Source organism: Camelus ferus, chromosome 5, assembly GCF_009834535.1.
Source record: "Camelus ferus isolate YT-003-E chromosome 5, BCGSAC_Cfer_1.0, whole genome shotgun sequence".
Lineage (NCBI taxonomy): Eukaryota > Metazoa > Chordata > Mammalia > Artiodactyla > Camelidae > Camelus > Camelus ferus.
In genome coordinates, this window is record NC_045700.1 from 17,560,103 (window position 1) to 17,579,570 (window position 19,468).

The following is a 19,468-nucleotide window of genomic DNA, read 5'->3' on the forward strand; positions in this document are numbered from 1 at the left end:
CAAAATGAAGAATTTTGTTACAGACACTTGGCCTTTTTTCTGTGTAAGGGGAAAACCCCAGCATGTTCTGAAGCTTTGTTAGATCACCTCCTGGGAAGCTCACTACCTGAGTTTTCTCAGCCGTCTTTCTGAAACCTATTCCATGAGAAGCACCTTCACTTTTACTGATTTTATTATTTCATTTACTGAATTGTCTTTATCCTATAACAAAGGGCAGATATTTTTTCAGATTTAAATAGTAGTATCTTTCTTGCTATTTATGTTTTGTCCGACAAGATACTTCATTCCGTTAATTTCTCACAGTCATGTGGCATAATTACTTTAGAGGGATCATTGTGCTCCAGATGATTTAACCACCATCCCTGGGTCATTCAGAGGAGGACCAGACTGAGGAAACTGGACATTCACTTGAGAATGGTACCTCCTCCAGAAAATTATTTTGAACTAGTCCCTTAACCAAGAGGTCTTATGTTTATTGCAGATTGCCAAGGTTAGAGTGGTAACACCAGTGATCTTAGCTCATATCTCTGTTAAAATTCTACATACTTGAAAAAGGTTAACATGAAGCATTTTCTTAGAAGTTGAGATTATACCCCCTTTTAATAATTAATAGCACAATTTATCACAGTTTGTATCTTCTACTGTTAAACACTTTATCAGTCTGTAAATAGGCATTGGAGCAAATCCTCACACCAATCCTGTGTGATAAGTAGTGAAAACCCTTGCCTCTGTCTGAAGCAGATCCCTAATCTCGTATCCTTTTGAGTCTCTAGCTGAAAATTTGTGTGAATATTGTGATTGGGCTAATGTAGCCTATATCTTGATCTCTTTCTATTGGGCAAGAAGGCCAGTTATATCCTTAGTACATGACTCAGGTGGGGACACAGAGAAATTCTCTAGTTTTAGAACAGCATTCAGACTGCATCTTGTTAAGTCTGAATTTTAGAGCTCTTATTGAGAATGAGTGGAAGCATTTCATCCTGAATTACTGTCATATAGAAGAGCTTGCTGTGTGGGTCCTAAAAATTTACTTCAAATAAGGGAAGATTCTTGGGTTGGAGCAAAGGATGGGAAGAGTTAATCTGAGAGGGTGAAGCTTTGTGTTCCATTGTTGGTTTTTGTTTTTCTCTCTCCCTCCTCCTCTAGTGTTGGAGAATGTATTAGCTCAAATTTCACCTGTTTCTTTCCCATTTTCAGATGAGGAAGGCCTGTTTGTTAATTATCCATGTATAAAGAAAATCATTCTTAAAGATTATAAAAGGACTGAAGATAGCTAACTGACCATTTCTGTAAATTAGGCTCTGAAGGGAGCTTCGGATAGCCTCTGGGGTGCTGTGTAAGTTATAGCTACATGTCTTAGTATATATATCAGCTTGCATAAATACTAAAGGAAAGATTGAGTTGGCAAATGGTCTCACTCTTCTAAAGCTGAGGAAGTCATCAACAAATACATGGACATGGAAAACATGGTATGACTGGTTTGGCTTAGAGAACAGATGAAGTTAAACTACCAAAAACATATGAAGTCTCGTATTGCATTAGTAGATACAATTATCTCCCACAGACTTTCCTTAGTCACCTGTGCTAATGGCAGCTTAAAGGAAACGGCTTTGTGTTACTGCTGTTTTCGTTTTATACCGTCTTCTCTTTTCTCCACCTTTTGTTGTATCAGAGAACCAGTCAGAAAAAGAGTGCTGGAGAAACGAGGGGAAGACTTTAAAAAGGAGGGGAAGATATACAGATTGAGGACTCAAGACGATGGTGAAGATGAAAATAACACTTGGAATGGAAATTCTACTCAACAGATGTAGTGTGACAAGTACAATATGTGCAATAATCATTGTTTCTCTTATGATTTAATTCAACTAAAATTCTGGAGAAGTGGGGCTGCTTTATGTTTTCCACCTCATCTACAAAGTGTCTCTTTATTCCTGCTTAGTGGGTTACAATTGTTTAACTCAGACGAGTCAAGAGATAAAATAACTGGCTGTTAGGTCCTTGCATATGGTAACCAACTGCTAGAAGCCTAAAAAAAATCAAAAGGCCAGCAGCAGCCGCCCTTTATCAGCTTTTTTTCTCAGTATTCATATGCCCGTTAGCCCTGTGCTCTCAGATGATACGCTGTGTTCAGGGCTGTTTTGCTCCAGACCTCGGAAGCCCACACACAGTAACTGGTATGTCACTGAGTACTTTGACTCAGAGTCAGAGCATTTTAACCAGCCAATCAAATGATAATTTAGGTTTAATTTTTCTCTTTTCACTCATCAGCTGCAAGCAGAATCTTGTAGTTTTTAATCTTAAACACTGAATAAAAAAATCTTTTCCAAAAATCTGAATGATCTTACTTTTACTTTTTGTTGTCCCAGCATCTTTTTGTTGCAGGGCTCTACTGAGGTCATGTATCTCTGATTCCCCGCAAGCCCCCAGCACCGCCCTGGGGCTAATATCAGGAGAGGAAGTGACCACCTTACCTTGTGTTTGTATCACTGCAGGAGGAAATTTTCTGACACACACTGAGGCTATTTTAATCTCTCCTGTCAGAGAAGCACCACTTTGTTTGCAATAATGTTCTCATCAGATGCAAAACCCCCATTGGTCTACAACTAGTTCTCTCACACCTGTACCCTGCAGTTTTATTCTTGATAATGATAATCACACTTCGAAGAACTAAAGTGCCTGTAGTGTAGGACAAGGAGGAGGCAATTAAAATGACTGCCTTCTGTTCACTTGGTCATTCTTAAGAATCTTAAAGAGACTCTTAATCTGACTTCCATGCTGTTTTACATGTTTATGGTAGTTGGAGACACTAAACTAAGAATGTTTGAACAAGAGAATAAACTTGACTGTCCCTCTTCTTTCTAACTTCCTATGTTTAGGCTGGAAGATACTACTCAAGGGGACATCTAGGAAGACTCTTGACTTTATTTTGTAATGGGAGGAAGACACTTCCCCAGAGCAAACTTTTTCACCTGTGAAGTAACAGTGACTTTAAAAAATGGTAAGAGTGTTGGCAAAGAAACAGCGAGACCGAGTATGGAGTGAAAACTGGGATAACCTTTCTGAAAAACATTATCCAGAAACCTTAAACATTTCATGCTCTTTGGTCCGTTAAGTTTGTCTAAAGAATGATCATAAATACAGACTAAATTTAGGTATAAACCTGTTAAATTTTATTTACTTAACTAGAAACCAACTAAATGCCTTCTGCAGAATTAACTTTTGCTGAGGAGAAATGACACACTACTACTTCAACAATTCAATTTAACACATTTATTGAGTACTTAAGTGGGGAAAAGAGCAGGATACAGAGCTGTAGGTACAGTATGATCTCAACTTTATAAACACATTTTTTATAGAGATAGTACCATGTATCGGCATAATGTAAAGAAAAAGGAAAATGCACTAAAGATTAACAGTAATGAGTGATTATGTGTAATTTTAGTTCTTTTTTGCATCCTTATGTGTCTTCTCAATTTTTTGTAACCATACAATTTCCATAATTTAAAAAGTGAGTTTGAAAAAGAAACATCTCCAGCAAGCATCCCATGTAAGTAAAGGCTTCTCATCTTTAAAAATACGGTAGGTAGTATGTGATTTCAAAAGTTTGTCTTGAAGAAAAAATCAAATACAGATCTTAGAGACACTACATGAGAGAATGATTCACAATCTTTGAGTAGGAGGATCCTTCCTCAATTTTATATTAAAAAAAAAATGGTAAATTCAAAACCGTATAGAAGTCTATAAAGTGGTTCCCTCTTTGCATCCTACCCCCAGTTCTAGTCTCCTCTATTAAGTTTCTTTTGTAATCTTCAGAAAAATTTTATGCATATATAGGCAAATACGTCTTTATTTTTTAAAGGGGATCATATTATCTGTATATTACTCTGCATCTTGCTTTTTTATGTACACAGGTCTTTCCCCATCAACACACCTCATTTTTACTAGTACCTGCATAGCATTTTGCTTGATAAATGTTCCCTAATTTACTGATTTTCTGGTGGTGTCCATTGGTTATTACAATTTTTTGGCTCGTTTCTGCTTTTCTATTATAAACATTGCTATAGTGAACATCTTTGGGAAGGTATCTCAGCTGTGAAAATATACCTGTAAGTCACTGAGTCAAAGGATGCTCGCAGTTTGGATTATAAAAGATGCTGCCAAATTGCCTTCTCAAAAGGCTCTGTGGAGTTACAGCCCCACTCACAGTGTAGGAGAATGCCGATTTCCCCACACCCTTGCCATATTATACTTTCTCATCTTTGTCAATGTGCTAAGTGAAAAACTATGTATTTTATGTGCATTGTGTTGGTTATGAAGGAAGTTGAGCCTCTTTTAATATGATTGGTCATTTCGATTCATTCTCTGAGAACTGCTGATTTTCTTTTCCAGTTTTCATTTCATGTTTTTCATCTTCTTCTTACTGATTTATAAGAATTTCATTAGATTTATAAGAATTGTACACTAATTAGCCTTTGTCTAATATATGCTGTAAATATTTTCTCCCTTCCTTTTGATGAGTATGTTGATGGTAATTTCTTGCCACAATTTTTATGTGGTCATATTTATCAGTGTATTTCTTTATGGCCTCTGGGTCTTAAATCTTGCTTATAAAATACCTTTCCCACTTTAAAAAGTAATTTTAAAGAAATTCACCCATGTATTCTATATTCTAGCATTTTCATGGCTTTTTGGTTTTTTTTTCATGTACATCTTGTATCCCAGTAAGGGTTGTGGCTCCTTTCCCCTGCCTGAGGCTAACATCTCCATTTATGGAGTGGTCCACCATCCCGCTCCCCTGACTGACCCCCTCCTTTGGCATGCCGTTGCTGTCGCGCACTCCGTATGTCTCCACATGTAGCTGGTTTGTGTCTACACTCTTTTCCTTGTTGATCTTTTTGATTCTTTCTCTGCTACGAAACTACTTATTATAGGTAGCTTTGCCTTACTATTCTTTTCCCCCCACATTTATCCTGGCTCAAGTTTATTTCATGTAAACTTTGTATTATTTTTTTTCCATGTCTCTCCCCAAGAAAAGTTATATTGAATTTTGAGATTGAGGTATAATTGACAACTTATAATACTGAGTGAATCTTTTTGCCCAAGAAATGTCTAATACAATTTTAGAATCACTCTCACCTCATCTGATAAACTTTTCCTATCAATCAGTGGGAGAAAAATGCTTGTGCATGACAGGTTTCTGAATGTCAGGTTGGGGGCCGTCACAGTGGAACATTTTAATTAGAATTTGCTGTAGATACAATTCAGGTAGGAATGCTTATGAGAAATGAAATTTCAAGCATAATCACCCTTTTAAAACCAGTTGAAAACTACTTTTAAAAAAATTTTTTTTCCAGTTATCTAGAAAGAATATATAGACCAAATAAGTTTTTAAGCCATGGTGGTCTCATTAGCACATTTGAGGGGAACTGATAAAGACCACATCTTTTTCTATGCTCCCACGACTACTCTGTGTATGTTTTGTGAACAAACACACAAAAGGAGCAGGTGGCTTTCTCTGCCCTGTCTCTAGAGTGTGCTTGCCACAGGCAGTGAGACATGGTCTCTTGGCCTCAAGAAGCCAATAGAGAAATAGGCAGTTCCAGTATAATGTGGTCAAGCTAGAACAGGGGATTTTACAAGCAAAGTAGAGGAAGGAGGGACTCTGCGGAATTCAGGGCAGCCATCCAGAGGGAAAAGTACATTGTTTAAGCTGAGACTAAAAAGCATTTTTCAGAAGAAAGGAGACCCTAGGCAGAAGGAATAGTATTTGTAAAGACATAAAGGACTCTAGGTCTGGGTCTGATGGAAAAGCTTAGAAACCCTAAATGGGTTGTGTGGCTTCATAACTTTCTCAAGGAGAAGCACCCATAGGAGATAGGATACAGTTAACAGTTCATTTTTTAGTTTCTGAGAAACACAAGGTAAGAGGCTGGGAAGGAGCTTGAAGAGAGAGGGCAGGAGGTGACACTGCAGTTGATTTTTTATGAAAAAGATTGCTATGGTTTTTACTCACGTTTTCACTTTTTAAATCTCTGAAAATTAAAACAGCCCAGTTAAGTTGAATTAAGTGGCTCACGGAACCAGTAGACAGACGAGTTCAGTATCTACATGTTTCCACAAGAGCCACTTGCAGGGTCATCTAATGTCCACACGAATTCCTGATATTGGGGCAAGATGGTGATGTTTCTACCTTAATGAGGGACTTGAAATCCTTCAAGATCAGATTAGTCTCTAACAGAGCAGAGGCTTTTACAAAGAAGTCCTTTATGGGCAGCGTATAAGATCGTACAGAATCCTGGGGGTGGCAAAGGCTTGCAAAGAAACTAGGCCTGTTTTGCAGAACTGGAGGAGGTGGTAATTTGTGGGTCAGAATGAAGAAATAGGGCTCAATTCCTGTTCACCTGATGGTGTTTTCTTTTGCTTGGAGCGCTTACAGTACTTATAGGACAGAAATGCCACAACACAGACTCCAAGAAGCATAAGAGCAAAGAGTACGTACAGCGCTGTCCGGGCCTCTGTCGTACCCAGCGTCAGCCCCAGGAACTGAACGCCCTCCTTTTCCACGGGGCTGACAGTGGGCTCAGCACCTAGGAGAGGACAACAAAGGGTGGTGTGTGCACCAGTACAGACGTAGTTCTTGGATCTGTGTTAACTGATGAAGCTCCAGCCAGATCCGTCAGTGCAAAAGCTACACAGGTACCCAGGGTGAGCGCATTGCTAAGGTCATGTGCATCCTTTTCAGTTTTAGGAGCCTCTGAATGAAGTCACGCAGTTTTAGTTTTTAAACATCTCTACAGATGGTTACAGTAGAATCTAAAGTGGATAATTGCCTCTTAATTTATATAGTAATTAACACTTTTTTAGTCATTCGGCAAATATTGGGCACCTTACAGTGTGCCAGGCATTGCATTCTTAAAGTCATTGTATTTGATCCTTGCAGTAGCCCAGGAATTGCCTAGTTTCTTGCCAAAGGTTTCACAGCAAGTTAGCAGTCAGGCTGGGACAAGCACCTAGACCTGCTATTCCCAGACCAGGGCCTAGTTTGTATATGTAACTTTAACCCTGAATTCCTTTGTTCCAGCCTAAGAATGTCTGGAGCGTTCAGAGAAAATAAATAGTGGTTGAATGAATGAAGGGGATGGAGAAGCAGAGAGGAGGCTAGTAAACTAGAAGAAGATAGGCTGAAAAAGGCCTCCTCACCCTCTGGGTTTTGTCCCTCTCAGAGCTACATCTTACCTTCTTGCTGGAGACAAGGGTGTGGCCCGGCAGCAGGGTCAGGGAAGCCGTTGCACCGGACTACGGAGGCGTAGAACTTGGCTGATGCTTTGGGGATCCTTGGCAGAGAAGGGTTGGTGTAGTTCACAAAATGCACACCGAACTTCTCTGCGAAGCCTGTAGCCCACTCAAAGTTGTCCATCAGAGTCCAAACTGTGTATCCTCGAAGGTCCACCTTATCCTGCACAGCTGCCCAAACCAGAGACCCCTGTATGAACTTCCCTTTTCTTCCAGGACACCTTTCCACCAGACCTGCTGGGTCTGTGCCTGCCCGTGGTTCTCCCACAGTCCCCACTTGCAGGTCAGGGTGAGGTGGTTTTTTTTTTTTTTTTAGCTCTTTGGGAGAGCTGCCCACCCTTTTTATATGCAGGAATTGTCCGCTGCTTCTCTGTGGGTGCTGCTGCCTGCCGAGCCATCCATGTCTTTCTAGACTGGCCCGGTCCTGAATGGGAGTCAGGAACAGGGATGGACTAAATCCTACTGGGTCATCTGTAATGCTCTCTGTCTTCACATCTTGGGACACTGGTGTTGGTCAGGGCCTTGGAGTGTTACTGCTCTTCCATATAGAAAAGAAGCGGCCCTTGGAAAGGATTTTCGCTAGAATAAGCTTTTATAATGGTTTCTTTTTGCTTCTGTAGTGCTCATTTTCCTTTACTGAGCATCACTCACCATTCCCTTGTCATAGTTCCATCCCAGGTGGTTTTGCTGAGCTAAGGATCTCAAACTTTTACTTGGGGAACAAAAGACCCTAGAGACAACCCCTCCAGCCCATTTCTCCTGACCCCTCCCCACACTGTCCTCAGGAGGGCGCTGCTATTCAGACACATCAGTGCCAGAAGATCAAGCAGAGCAAATGACAGGCTGGGAATTCAGGTCTAGCTGTATCAGGTAACTGGGTTTGCTTGCAGAGCTTAAATCTAAGAAGGAAAAAGTCTTAGCCTTACAGACCTCAAAAAAGCTTAACCTCAATAGGAGTTGGAAGCCTCATCTTTCTCGTTTGGGGGCTCATGGATGTAGTACCACCCTGACTGCAGACATTAGCAGATGTTTCCAACAGTGAAAGGTATGTGTGGAGGAAGGGGGGGCCTGTCATACCTTTGAGTGCCTCATTGATGTAACTGCGGAGGTAGTAGATCCTTGCAGTGTCGTTGAGGTCCGATTCTTCCCGCTGGGACACGCCATTCTCTGTTACATAAATCGGGGGGTTGTTGTACTCCTCCTTTAACCAGTTCAGGATCCTCCTGAAGCCAAAAGGTGTCATCTTCAGCCAGAAGGAGCCAGAGTCAGGCCAAGAGCGATCTGTGATGGAGGCAACGCCCCTACGAGTTCAAATGCGAAGGATTAGGTCTCAATTTGTAAATCCCAACAGACCCTCTGCACAAAGCATAAAACAGGATTTATACTAGAAAAAAAAACCTTAGATTTTTGTCTAGGTTTGAGAGTCATAACTAAGAAGAGTCAAATTGCCTCAAATTTGCCTCTTTCCACTAGTTCAAATGGCACTACTCGGTGCTGGGGTAACTTTGGACAGATAACCCAAACTGTTCCAGCTTTCCGCCTGTACAGAGGAAGTGTCTTACTCATGGACCTAACCCTCCGTGGCTCTCTGTTAACAGGCCACACCTCACTGGATGTGAAAGGGCTGATTACCACAATCTCCCATGGGATGTGAGTGCTATGTCTTCAGAGAATGGGCTCCCTTGAGTCACCAACATCTGGTCAGTGCTACACGCAGGCCACAGGCACAGTCACAGTCACCAATATTTGGGCCTCCATTTGTGTGATGATGGGGCAGATACACTGGGACCTGCCTCCCTTGAATGCCCAACTCCCTCCTCTCCAGTGATGGGCAATACATTGTGCCGGAGGAGCTCTGCTGGGGCAGGCACAGGGGCTCCAGTGTCTTGAGAGTCATGCATTTCAAAAAATGGGGCAGCCATTTAGATACTTCGAACGTCTAGATCCCTCAGGAAAACAACTGTTCAGTTCTATTGGTAGCTGGATTTATCTTGCTCAGCTTGAATGTGGGGCATTTCATAAGCTTGAGCACAGGTTCCTAGGGAGACGGTTCCAGGACAATGAGGCAGCAAGTGTCAAGTGGGCGCTTGAACCGGGACCCTTCTCGGCAAGCCTGACTGGCGGTGGCAGGGTGCAGTGGGGGTGTCTGCGCTTGTTCCCAAAGAATGAGCCTGGACGTGTTCATAGCTACTCATGTGGAAAGATGCTTCTCAGAAAAGGAACAAAATAGTGTGTATACATATAATTCTGATTTTTCATAACAAATAAACATACTTTTCTGTATAAATATATACTATACAAACTATATTTAATATAAACATATATATAAAGAGAGAGGTACTATACCCATACACACATATAAACACTTCTAAAATGACACAGTTCCCTAAACATTTAAAAAAAAAACTCAAAGCATGTCTGCCTCAATGGAAAGAGTCTTGGAAATCCCATCCTGTATTACCGTCCAACTGATTGAGGTTCTATAAGGTATCTCAGGAGATGGGGCTCATCTTACAAACCCCAGGATATACGGCATAGGCAGTTTTCTGAGGCTGTACAGGCCTCCAAGTAAGAGGCGAGGGGCACTTTGCTATCTTTTCCAAAGATTGTTCCAGGTCCCCTTACCTGTCTGCATCAAAGGAAGAGATCCAAGAGGCATAGTCGAGATTGTAGGCCAGGACAGTGGTGTAGTGATTGAATCCAAAATAGTCATAGGTGCCATTGATCCTCCTCTTCTCACTCTCCGTGAACTCGGGGAGCCTGGGTGGAAGGAGTCATTCAGGGTGTGGGAATTTGGGAAGAATGTCCTAGGGCAGGGCCGGTACCCGGAGGTGACTATGGGGCAGTGAGGCCCTCCCAGCTGCTGCTGAAAGCACCCGAGTCTCCTTCCAGACCACAGACCTCACCTCCCTCTGTCGTTACCAAACCTCTTCCTGTTGGAAGTTTTTACTCTGGTTTGTTTAGGCATGCCTCTTTTCTCCAAAGTCTGTCCTTCAATAAGACTTGACTTGATTGAACTTCTGAGATACGGACTTACCTGCTCACATGATTACACTTTTTAAACATCTGGTGGAGCATTTTCCATGTATTCTTAGACTTTTCTATAATAATTTGGTTAGCATGCACTTGTGTGCAGCACTTACAGGTTCCTCTCAGCCAAATCCTGGCTACAGGCTGCCAGTTTAGGGTTGCCTAGAGATTACCCTGCTTAGGTGGCTGACACTTCATCTTGACCTTTCTGCTACCCTTCACTGGGGATCAAAACCTCTCTGGGGTTTCTGAAATGCTGAGAGAAAACCAAGGCCCAGCCCCCTCACGCCCCTCACGCCCCTCACTTCCCTGCTCAGGAGCCAGCAGTGTTTGCTCAGGGCCTGTGACATCAAGAGCAAGCCCCTGTGCCTGGCCTCCAGGCCCTCCACCATGTGGTCTTGGCCGCCCCACTGCTGCTGGGCCAGTCTCCCCACAACCAGCTGCAGGTGCCCCATTCATTCCTACCTCTAAGCCAGTGCACACACCCACCCCCGTGGATGGAAGGCTCTCTGCTCTCCCAAATGCTGTTCATTGTCAAGGCCCAGCTCAGCTGATATCCTGCCTTGTCCATGAAGTCTCCTGGGTCCACCCAGCCTGCCCTGATCTCATCTGAGTTTTTGTTACGTGAAGAAATTGGGGAAAAGAATTCCTTCGTATGATGAAGGTCACTGTCTACCCAGCCAGTGTGTCAGCAACTTGAGGAACCATACTTAGAATTTCCTCCTTGTGTAGACCCTGCTAGGCCTAGCCCTGGCTTGGTAGGCGCTCAGCAAGGTTGTGTTGGTGGACTGGAGCACTCGCTTGCTTGCTGGAGACTGGGGTTGATAGAACATACATTTTGGCTCAGCAGGACTTGCCCTAACCAGACCAGCACATGCATGCGTTGTAAGGGTGGGGACGGATAATTTCATCCTCATAGCCCGGCTGTATAAAACTCAAAGGCTGTGTTAGGAATGCTTACCTTCTGAATTCCTTTTACCCTCCCCTTATGGTCACATGAGCTAACCTGGAGCTTGTGAGTATATTCCCAGAAGGCCAGGTGACTCCGTCGCCTTCCCCACCAAACACCTCAACTCCCAGCTGGATGACTCTTAAGGCGAGCATGGGCCCTGCCGTCAGACAGCCTGCTTTCAAATTCCAGCTCCATTACTTAACAGCTGGGTGATATTGCCACAATCATTGTGCTTCAGATTACTCATCTTTAAACAGGAATAAAAGTGCCAATGGAAGACGGTTAAGTGTGAGCTGTTGCTGATGTGGCTGTTACTTCCTTGACAGGAAGTAGGACTGCTTTTGTACAAGCTACTGCCACCTACTGGCCAAATGACAAAAAGTACTCAGATCCACAAAAAGTCACTTATTGCTTCCCACATTTACTCCTAGGGTGGATGAGACAGGTTAGGATGAGCTGGGGAATCTGTTGTTGGAGTGGGCAGTGGGATGCTAAGTGGGTTCCCTGGGGACGGATTTCCTGGCCTTTCTGAAGAAGAGTAACTGCCTTTGGTCTCATCTGCCTGTCAGAGCAGTGCCAGGTCCTGGGCTAAGAGCTTCACATACACACTCGTGTCCAATCTTCCCAGCAAGCAAGGAAGCTCAGAGAGTAACTTGCCTAAGACATGCCTCTCCCACCCCAACAGCCTTGCTCTTGTCACTGCGCTGTGTACCCAGAAGCCTCAGTGGGCACTGCAGACCAGACTTCCTCCTGACCCTCTCCTGGCTGCTCGCACAGTGCCGGGACCTACCGAGACTTGTTGAGGCCTTCGGCCAAGCTCCTGTCACGGATTCGTGTCTTCATCACCTCAGGGTAATCTCCATTCTTGAAAACAGGATGTGCGAACCAGCCTCCCATAAACTGCGGGCGGAGTTGGGGGGACAGTCAGCCTCAGCATTAACAGGCAGGCCTGCAGGAGATGGCAGCCTCCCTGCTCAAGAGTTCCTGACCCCAGGACCCCTCCCCAACCCAATCTCAAACTCTCATCTCTTCTGCGGCTGTCCGCCTGCTGCAGCTTAAATGCCCACAGGTCTTTTCACCCTGCTGGGAGCTCACTGGGGGCAGGGCCATGTTCTCAACGACTACAGCTCGAGGGACATGAACTGAATTGGGCACGGGCCCTGGACTTGATAGATGCTGCCTGGCTGAAGAGGGGGAGAGACTCCCAGCCTCCAGGCCCTGATTCCCTCTCTTACCGGAAAGCAGCAGGTCCTTCCCCATCCTCACGCCTAAGGATCCACCAGAACCTTCTAGGGAGGCTGGAGATGCAAGGCTTTCCTGGTTGCCCAGGCAAAGGATGATTCTTCATGGGCTTTGGATTCACAGCCCTCAAGTGGGGAACTTTTCAGTCCCTTTTTTTCTTTTTTTTAAGTGGAGGTACTGGGGAGTGAACCCAGGACCTCATGCATGATAAGTATGCACTCTACCACTGAGCTACACCACCCCCTCAGTCTTTTTGTTGAAGGAGGTCTAGGCCATCCTTACCCTTAGTGGGTATACATTGCACCCAAGTGCTATGACGCTGTGGGTCCTGAGGGGCTTCTGTCTCTCCACATCCTCCCCTTACCTGCTGGCTGCTGCCTGAAATGTGGGGTGAGGACAGCCTTCTATTCTCAGTCAGAGATGAGGCTTGGAACACACTCGCTCTGGTAAAAGAGGCTTCAGTGCTTTCGGAGGTGAGAAGTTGTCTCCAGGCAAGCTGATTTTACTAGAGGATGTGTGGATCATAGTCTTGGGCTGCAGTATCACAGTTCACCAGCAAGCTGTGATAATGTGATTACAGCCTAACATTTCCTGAGGTTTTCTCTGATTTCAGAAAAACACTCTAATTCATCAGTTCTGTGAGTCTACAATGAGGGAATGCATTAATTTTGTTGCAAGGCTTTTCCCCCAGCTGGCTAGCAAACGGGGACATTAAGCTTTCATTTGCACTTATTAATTTGAGCACCTTTGTCAAGTTGTCCTGTGAAGAATTTGGGAAACCAAGGCCCTTGATGTCCTCTCAAAATGCTAGTCTGCAGGCTCCTCCTCAAAGCCAAAAAATGGGGACCAGTCTGGAGAGAGAGATCCTTGTCTGCCTTCCCTGATTCTGAAACATGGGAGAGGGTGCCTTCTAACCCCTTCAGAGACACTAGCAGGGGCCAGGGAAAAGCTATGAAGAGCACCATTCTCTCCCTGTCCTCTTTTAGCGACCCAGACTGAAATAACGGTGGGCTGTGTTGTTGCACCTACTTACTGGTGTCTCTACTTCCTAGGAGCAAAATTCCATGACCAAAAGATGCATGTCCTTATGTTTGACTCATGGAATTGGAAAATTAGAGGCATTAATCAATGAGTTTCATAGAATATGAAGTCCTCAACTTAAAGGAATTCTTAGGCAGAGTAAATAAAATTAGGTGGTGACACCTAGAGGTGAAGTGTGACATTGCAGTCCAGTTCTACAACCTACTGTAGTCAAACCACTGATGGAAGAGAATTTCTATTATTTAGCTTTAAGCCAGTGTTACATCCAGTAAGAGCTACACATACAAATAATCTTTTAAGACTTAAAAGAAAACTCAACCTCAAAGAAATTTCATCACAGCAAACCTTTGAGGTAGTTAGGTCACCTCCATCTCAAAGATGAGAAAACTAAGGTACAAAAAGGTTAGATGATTTTCCCAAGTTCACAAAGTAAGGTATTAGCAAAACAGGGCTTTGATCCTAAATCTGTTTCACAATCTAATTCTATTTTATTAGATCATGACAGGAAGGGAAAAGAACAAGAATAATAACAATGCCCAGAGGAAAAACACACCTGAACATATCTCTTGGCTGCCTCCACATCCTCCTGGTTGGAGGGGTCTCGAGGCTCAGCCCAGTCGCTGCTGATGGTGATGGAAATCTTGCCACCCTGACTGGAACGGTACACATCGTTGTACAGATGCCAGGCCTCAGCATGAGCCTTTATTAGGTTGTGGCCAGCGATGTAGGGGGCAGTGCCAGGCCTAAAGGAGATTCCTGGAAATACACACATAGATGTCAACAAAGAAGGAATGTGGCCAAGAATATCAGTCTCTGCTGATAGATGGCCTCTGTGTGTTCGGGAGAAAGACTGCAGATTTGGCTTGAGGAAGAATGGAATTCAAATCCTGGCTCCACTCCTTACTAGCTGGCCATGTAACTTTGGGTGAGTAATTCAGCCTTTCCGTTTCCTTCTCTGCAAAATGAGCAATAGAGAATTCCTCTGAGAAGGAAATGAAATAGTGTGTGTGAAGCACCCAGCAGCACTGTGTCTAGCAAACAGAACACACTTGATAGATGATGGTTTCTGTCCCCCTCACCCAAAGAGTGGCTCATATGTCTCAGGCAAAGTCCCCAGAAGAGTGTGTGCCTCAGGAGGTGACATCTGGGTACTCTTTGGGGACCCACAGTGAAAGTAAGAGTTGGAGAGTATAGTCGATGAGACCAGCTGACACGGAGATTCCTTGAGAGCAAGTGTTATGAGCAGACTCTTGCTTGTTGAAGGAACAGTAAACCAAAGCACCAACCAAGGACCAATGGGAGATATATCTGGTAACAAGTTGAAGCAGATCTCCCCGTGGCTGTTTCCAGTTTTTACATGTAATCTCAAGAAATCACACAAACGAATACAAATTTACTCTCTAAGGCTCAGAACTACAGTAAAGGAAAATTGGAGGGTTCTCAAGGGACAAGGATACGTCCACAACTCCTTATTTAAAACTCCTAGGGTCCAATGTGTTTTAGAATTAAAAGGTTTTGGGGTCTTAGAAAAGTAGTAAGTAGCATATAACATATATATCACACCAGCAGGGCCCAGAACAGCTCTCAGGAATGAGCATACTAATCTGCCTCTGGCAGAACTTTAAAATGTTCACACTTAGTGGGATGTCAACCTCATGTTGGGTTCAAGTCAGGTTAAGCCCACATCAGCCAAACTGAATACTGGAAACGTCCACATTTTGGAACTGCAGAAGATACTGGATCTGCACAGTCTGACGAAGCATCATTTCCTATATTGATTAGCCCACATCCCTGATCTCAGGGAGCTTCCCACCTGAGGCAGCTCAGAAGCACAGAGACAGCAAAGAATTGAAGCCATTTGGAAATACCGGGGTGTGAAGTTTATGTTCAGCAAAAGCAGTGTCAGAAGAGGGAAGCTATGCTGCCTGCCGGTCAGTCCTGGGCAGGGGGCAGGGATTCTGAGGCAATGCCTTGTGCCTCTCACAGCCTCCTCATCTAGGGCCACCTGGACCTCATGTCTTCATGGTGCTAAGAATGTCACGCTCCGAAGAGCTGACAAGTGGGGTCTGAGAACTTTACCTGGAGCTGCTGTGCCATAGCCGTAGCCCTGGTTAGCAATGACAAAGGGCTCGTTCAGTGTGATCCAGAACTTCACCTTGTCCCCCAGCCTCTGGAAGAGTACTTCTGCATACTCCTTAAACCGCTGCACAATCGTCTCATTCTCCCAGCCTCCGACATCCTGGAGTGCCTGGGGCAAGTCCCAGTGGTAAATGGTCACCTGTGAGAAAGCAAGATCAGCACTTCCATCAACCTGCTTTTCATGGGAAGATACTGATGCTCACGCACCAGCATAAACGTCTACTGCTAAAGCTGAGGATGGATGATGAGACAAGAAAGGCCCAAAGGTTCTTTGGTAGGAGGGGGAGGACAGCAGTGCTGAAGCGGGAGAAATTCATACGTCTTCATCAGAGACACCAGGGTTTGAGTCCCAGCTCTGCAGTCTACCAGCTGTGTGACCCTGGGCTCAGACACAAAGACCTCCATGTCACAGAAACCACTGTGGCCTAAATCATATGGCAGAGGACATGAAAAGTGGTGGACATCCTGCCAGCTCTTCTGCAAGTGTTAGCAATGGTTATAGTCAGGGATCAGAAATGCTAGAGCTTCAGAACCTCCTGGATAGACTGCACTGGAGTCTGAGGCTCTGAGGGTATCAGGGGGATGGAGGCATTCTTGTAAAGGGCCCCCCAAGGAGGGTCTTCCTGTGGAGCTGGGATCCCTTCGTTGGAGAGGGGTTCCTCTGGCAACATCCACGTGGTGGCCTTTTCTCCCTCCTGACCTCCTCCCTGATGCTCTTGACAGACCTCATCTTGGTCACACAGGGGTCTCCACCATCCTAAATCTGCAATGGGCTGTGGACCCTCTTCAGCTCAGACCCAGTCTCTCCATTTGCTGAAAATGCCCTCCCCTGCCTGCCCACTGATCAAAATCACTTTATTCAAGACTCACACCTCCTTGAAGCTTTTCTGGCCAAAGTGCTTTTCCTTTCTGTGATGTCTCAATGCCCTTGAGAGATACAAACTTGTTTAGCCCTGAGTTCTGCTGTCTCTGATGTTGTTCTGAATTGCTGTGTGTAATGGATCTCCTTGTCCACCCAGCTCTTGGGGTCCTGCAGGGGGCCACGGGCCATCTCCTCTCATCACAGCTGGCACTCACACTCACTGTAATCAATGCTGCATGGCTGATTTGTTCCTGCAGTGTTACCAGTGTAAGGAGAGAAGTCCAGATTGCACTTTTATTTGTAAAAAAACCTCTGCTTTGAGCGTGGGAAGAGGCAGGTTATAACACGAAGGTTATGCTCTGGCTTCAGTGCACAATCTCCAGCCACTACAGCAAAGGAAACACAATATCATAGAACTAGTGCCCTCTAGCCTTTTATCATAAATGGCCCAGAGGAAAAGGAAAAATGTTCTTAGGCTCCCAAGTAAAATTTAAAGTTTTGGTGACAGCAAAGGAAGCCCACACATGAGCTTCTTTATTATTATTCATACTAACTCAGGGCTTAAAAACACATGCACTTTTGCCTCAGCACTTCTGTTCCTAGGGCTACATCCTACAGATAAACTTCCACTCTGGTGTAATTATGTGTCTACACTTACTTATCACAGTGTTGGTTATAATGGAAAAAGTGTGACATCACAGGGAAGAGTGTCCATTGACAGGGAAGTGATTAGAGAAGTAAGGTACAAACAATTTCCACACAACCAAAAACAAAAAACCTACGTATTGTATGGAAATATCTGTAAGAACTATTGTTAAATAAAAGCAAGTACCAAACTGCATGTATTGCACCATAAGGAAAAATGAGGCGAAAAGGAATATACACACACATATACACACATGTACTGGTTACACATGCAAAAGGACATGAGAACCCAGCAAACCTGGTTGCCTGTAAGGAGGGGAATGGATGGCTAGGGGTCAGGGATAGAAGGAAAATCTTTATTGACAATTCGAAGTTAAATGTGAAAACAGCATTTTGTTTACACAATAAATGTGCTCCGCAGCCCAGCTGGCTGCCCTGTGTGGACTTGGCCAAGGCCTGGTCAAGACCCAACCTACCTGGGGCTGGATGTTGGCAGCCAGCAGCGCGTCGATGAGCCGCACATAGTAGTTCAGGCCTGCTTCATTGATGTACTTGGTGGTTCCGTGAGGGAGGATGCGAGTCCAAGAGATGGAAAGGCGATAGTGGGACACGCCCAGGTTCTTCAGGGCAACCACATCCTCGGCAATCTTGTGGTAACTGTCACAGGCCACGTCTCCCGTGTCATTGTTCTCAATCTTTAGTGGTGTGTGTGAAAACGTGTCCCAAATACTGAGTCCTTTGCCATCTGCTCTCCACCCACCTTCGATCTTAAGACGACAAGACATGGATTAATTAAGTCATGCAGTCAAGCTCTTCTGGGTCAGTGGGTGAATCCTGGGTCAGGACATAAGTTGCCATCACCTTCTCTGGCCACCCCCTGATTTCTGAACTCCTACAGCTTCCTGTGCACACTTTCTATACATCATGGTGCTGTCACGCTGCACTATGCTATTATGCACTTGCTGACTGACTGGCTTGCTTCCTGCAAGACTGAGGTCTAGGCACTGTGTCTTTCATTCTGGTGGCCCAGCAGTCAATGCAGTGGTGTCTGGTGTATGGCGGTGCTCACTAAAATTCTGAATGAACTAGTAAGTCCCAGTGATGCCAGACGTGGAGGCAGGGTTTCTAATCAGGATGTGTGTCACTTTTTCTGTGCCTGCTCTTTTGCAACACTTCAGCATATGTGGTGTGATACTCTGACTGGCTGCAGCTAAAGTAGTGCTGGCATCCTAATCAAGAACGCATGTCCAGGCTTGGCCTGCACACAAGGAGTGCACCTTGTGTGGGCCATCTGGGTGGAAAGATCACTCAGTGGTTGGGAGACTATTTACTGCAGGGGGACTGAGCAAATTATTAACTATGTTGAGGCTATTAGGAGCTAGATTCTTCATCATTGGAGAAAGGAGATACAAATATGAAAAGTGGGAAGGCTAGCATTAACCCCGTGGAGTTGGATTGGAATTGGAGGTATCAATGTGTTTTTTAACACAGGTAAAGATGTGGGTGGATGTACAAATACATAAAAGTGTACGCGCACGTGTATGTGTGTGTGCCCTGTCCACTGAGAGAGCCTAGTAGCAGTGAGTACCGGTGACCCCCCCAGTAGCAGTGAGTACACCTAGCACCCAGATCTTGGTTTCTAAATGCCCTTATCCAATAAAACAAACCAGGGCTCATTAGAGAAATGACTGATTACAGGGCTGGAGCAGAAAAGATACAAGATGAGCTTAAATATCTTGTTGCACCAGAAAGAATTAAGAAAGTGTTCAAAGAACAATGGGCCATGTCAAAAGGACACAAGACCCAGCTAAGATAATCCACCGGCAAACTGTGGGATGATTTAAGCATCTACATAGATAATAATGGCAAAAGTATAACCCATTGGAAGAAAATAGGACTTCATGAGGTCATACTGATGATATGTATCAATATATACTTAAATATAAAATATAGATAGATAAGTAGGAGAAAAGACAAAACTGAATCTTTCTGTTGAATGCCACCTAATAAATAGAAAACAAATAATGAATTTGGAAAATCACCATTTGCCAACTATTATAGTAATAACTGATTCAAGCCTATAGCCTGTGCGCTAGAATAAATCCCCAACCCTTGCCCTAGAATAAGTAAGTCCAGCTGCAAACCTGTGGGGCAGTGGTTCTCACCCAGGAGCTATTTTGTCCCCATGGAGACACTTAGAAATGTCTGGAACTATTTTTGGTTGTTACAATTGGGGGAGGAATCTACTGGCATCTAGTAGGTAG

General features: G+C 44.3%; 2 protein-coding genes and 1 non-coding gene across 5 annotated transcripts in view; 1 reads left to right on the forward strand and 2 right to left on the reverse strand.

The window, feature by feature from the left end:
- Window positions 1-2,336, forward strand: part of UBXN4 (UBX domain protein 4) — a 31,017-nt gene extending 28,681 nt beyond the window's left edge. Inside the window, exon 13 of the mRNA XM_032479370.1 lies at window positions 1,673-2,336. Within this exon, the coding sequence (XP_032335261.1) occupies window positions 1,673-1,811 (139 nt within the window). The 3' untranslated portion in view covers window positions 1,812-2,336. The remainder of the gene's footprint in view (window positions 1-1,672) is intronic.
- LCT (lactase) overlaps window positions 1-19,468 on the reverse strand; it is a 53,944-nt gene that overhangs the window by 1,608 nt on the left and 32,868 nt on the right. For 2 of the 3 annotated variants that reach the window (XM_032479369.1, XM_032479367.1), the window contains 8 exons: window positions 17,681-17,971; window positions 15,638-15,836; window positions 14,112-14,314; window positions 12,066-12,175; window positions 9,919-10,053; window positions 8,371-8,594; window positions 7,237-7,464; window positions 4,015-6,587 (listed from right to left, as the gene is read on the reverse strand). In XM_032479369.1, the coding sequence (XP_032335260.1) occupies window positions 6,367-6,587; window positions 7,237-7,464; window positions 8,371-8,594; window positions 9,919-10,053; window positions 12,066-12,175; window positions 14,112-14,314; window positions 15,638-15,836; window positions 17,681-17,971 (1,611 nt within the window). In that variant the 3' untranslated portion in view covers window positions 4,015-6,366. Of the gene's footprint in view, window positions 1-4,014; window positions 6,588-7,236; window positions 7,465-8,370; window positions 8,595-9,918; window positions 10,054-12,065; window positions 12,176-14,111; window positions 14,315-15,637; window positions 15,837-17,680; window positions 17,972-19,468 lie in introns of those variants that run through there. The other variant, XM_032479368.1, reaches the window with a different exon arrangement.
- On the reverse strand, window positions 12,687-12,758 carry TRNAD-AUC. The gene has a single exon. It is a non-coding gene; the product is annotated as a tRNA-Asp (tRNA).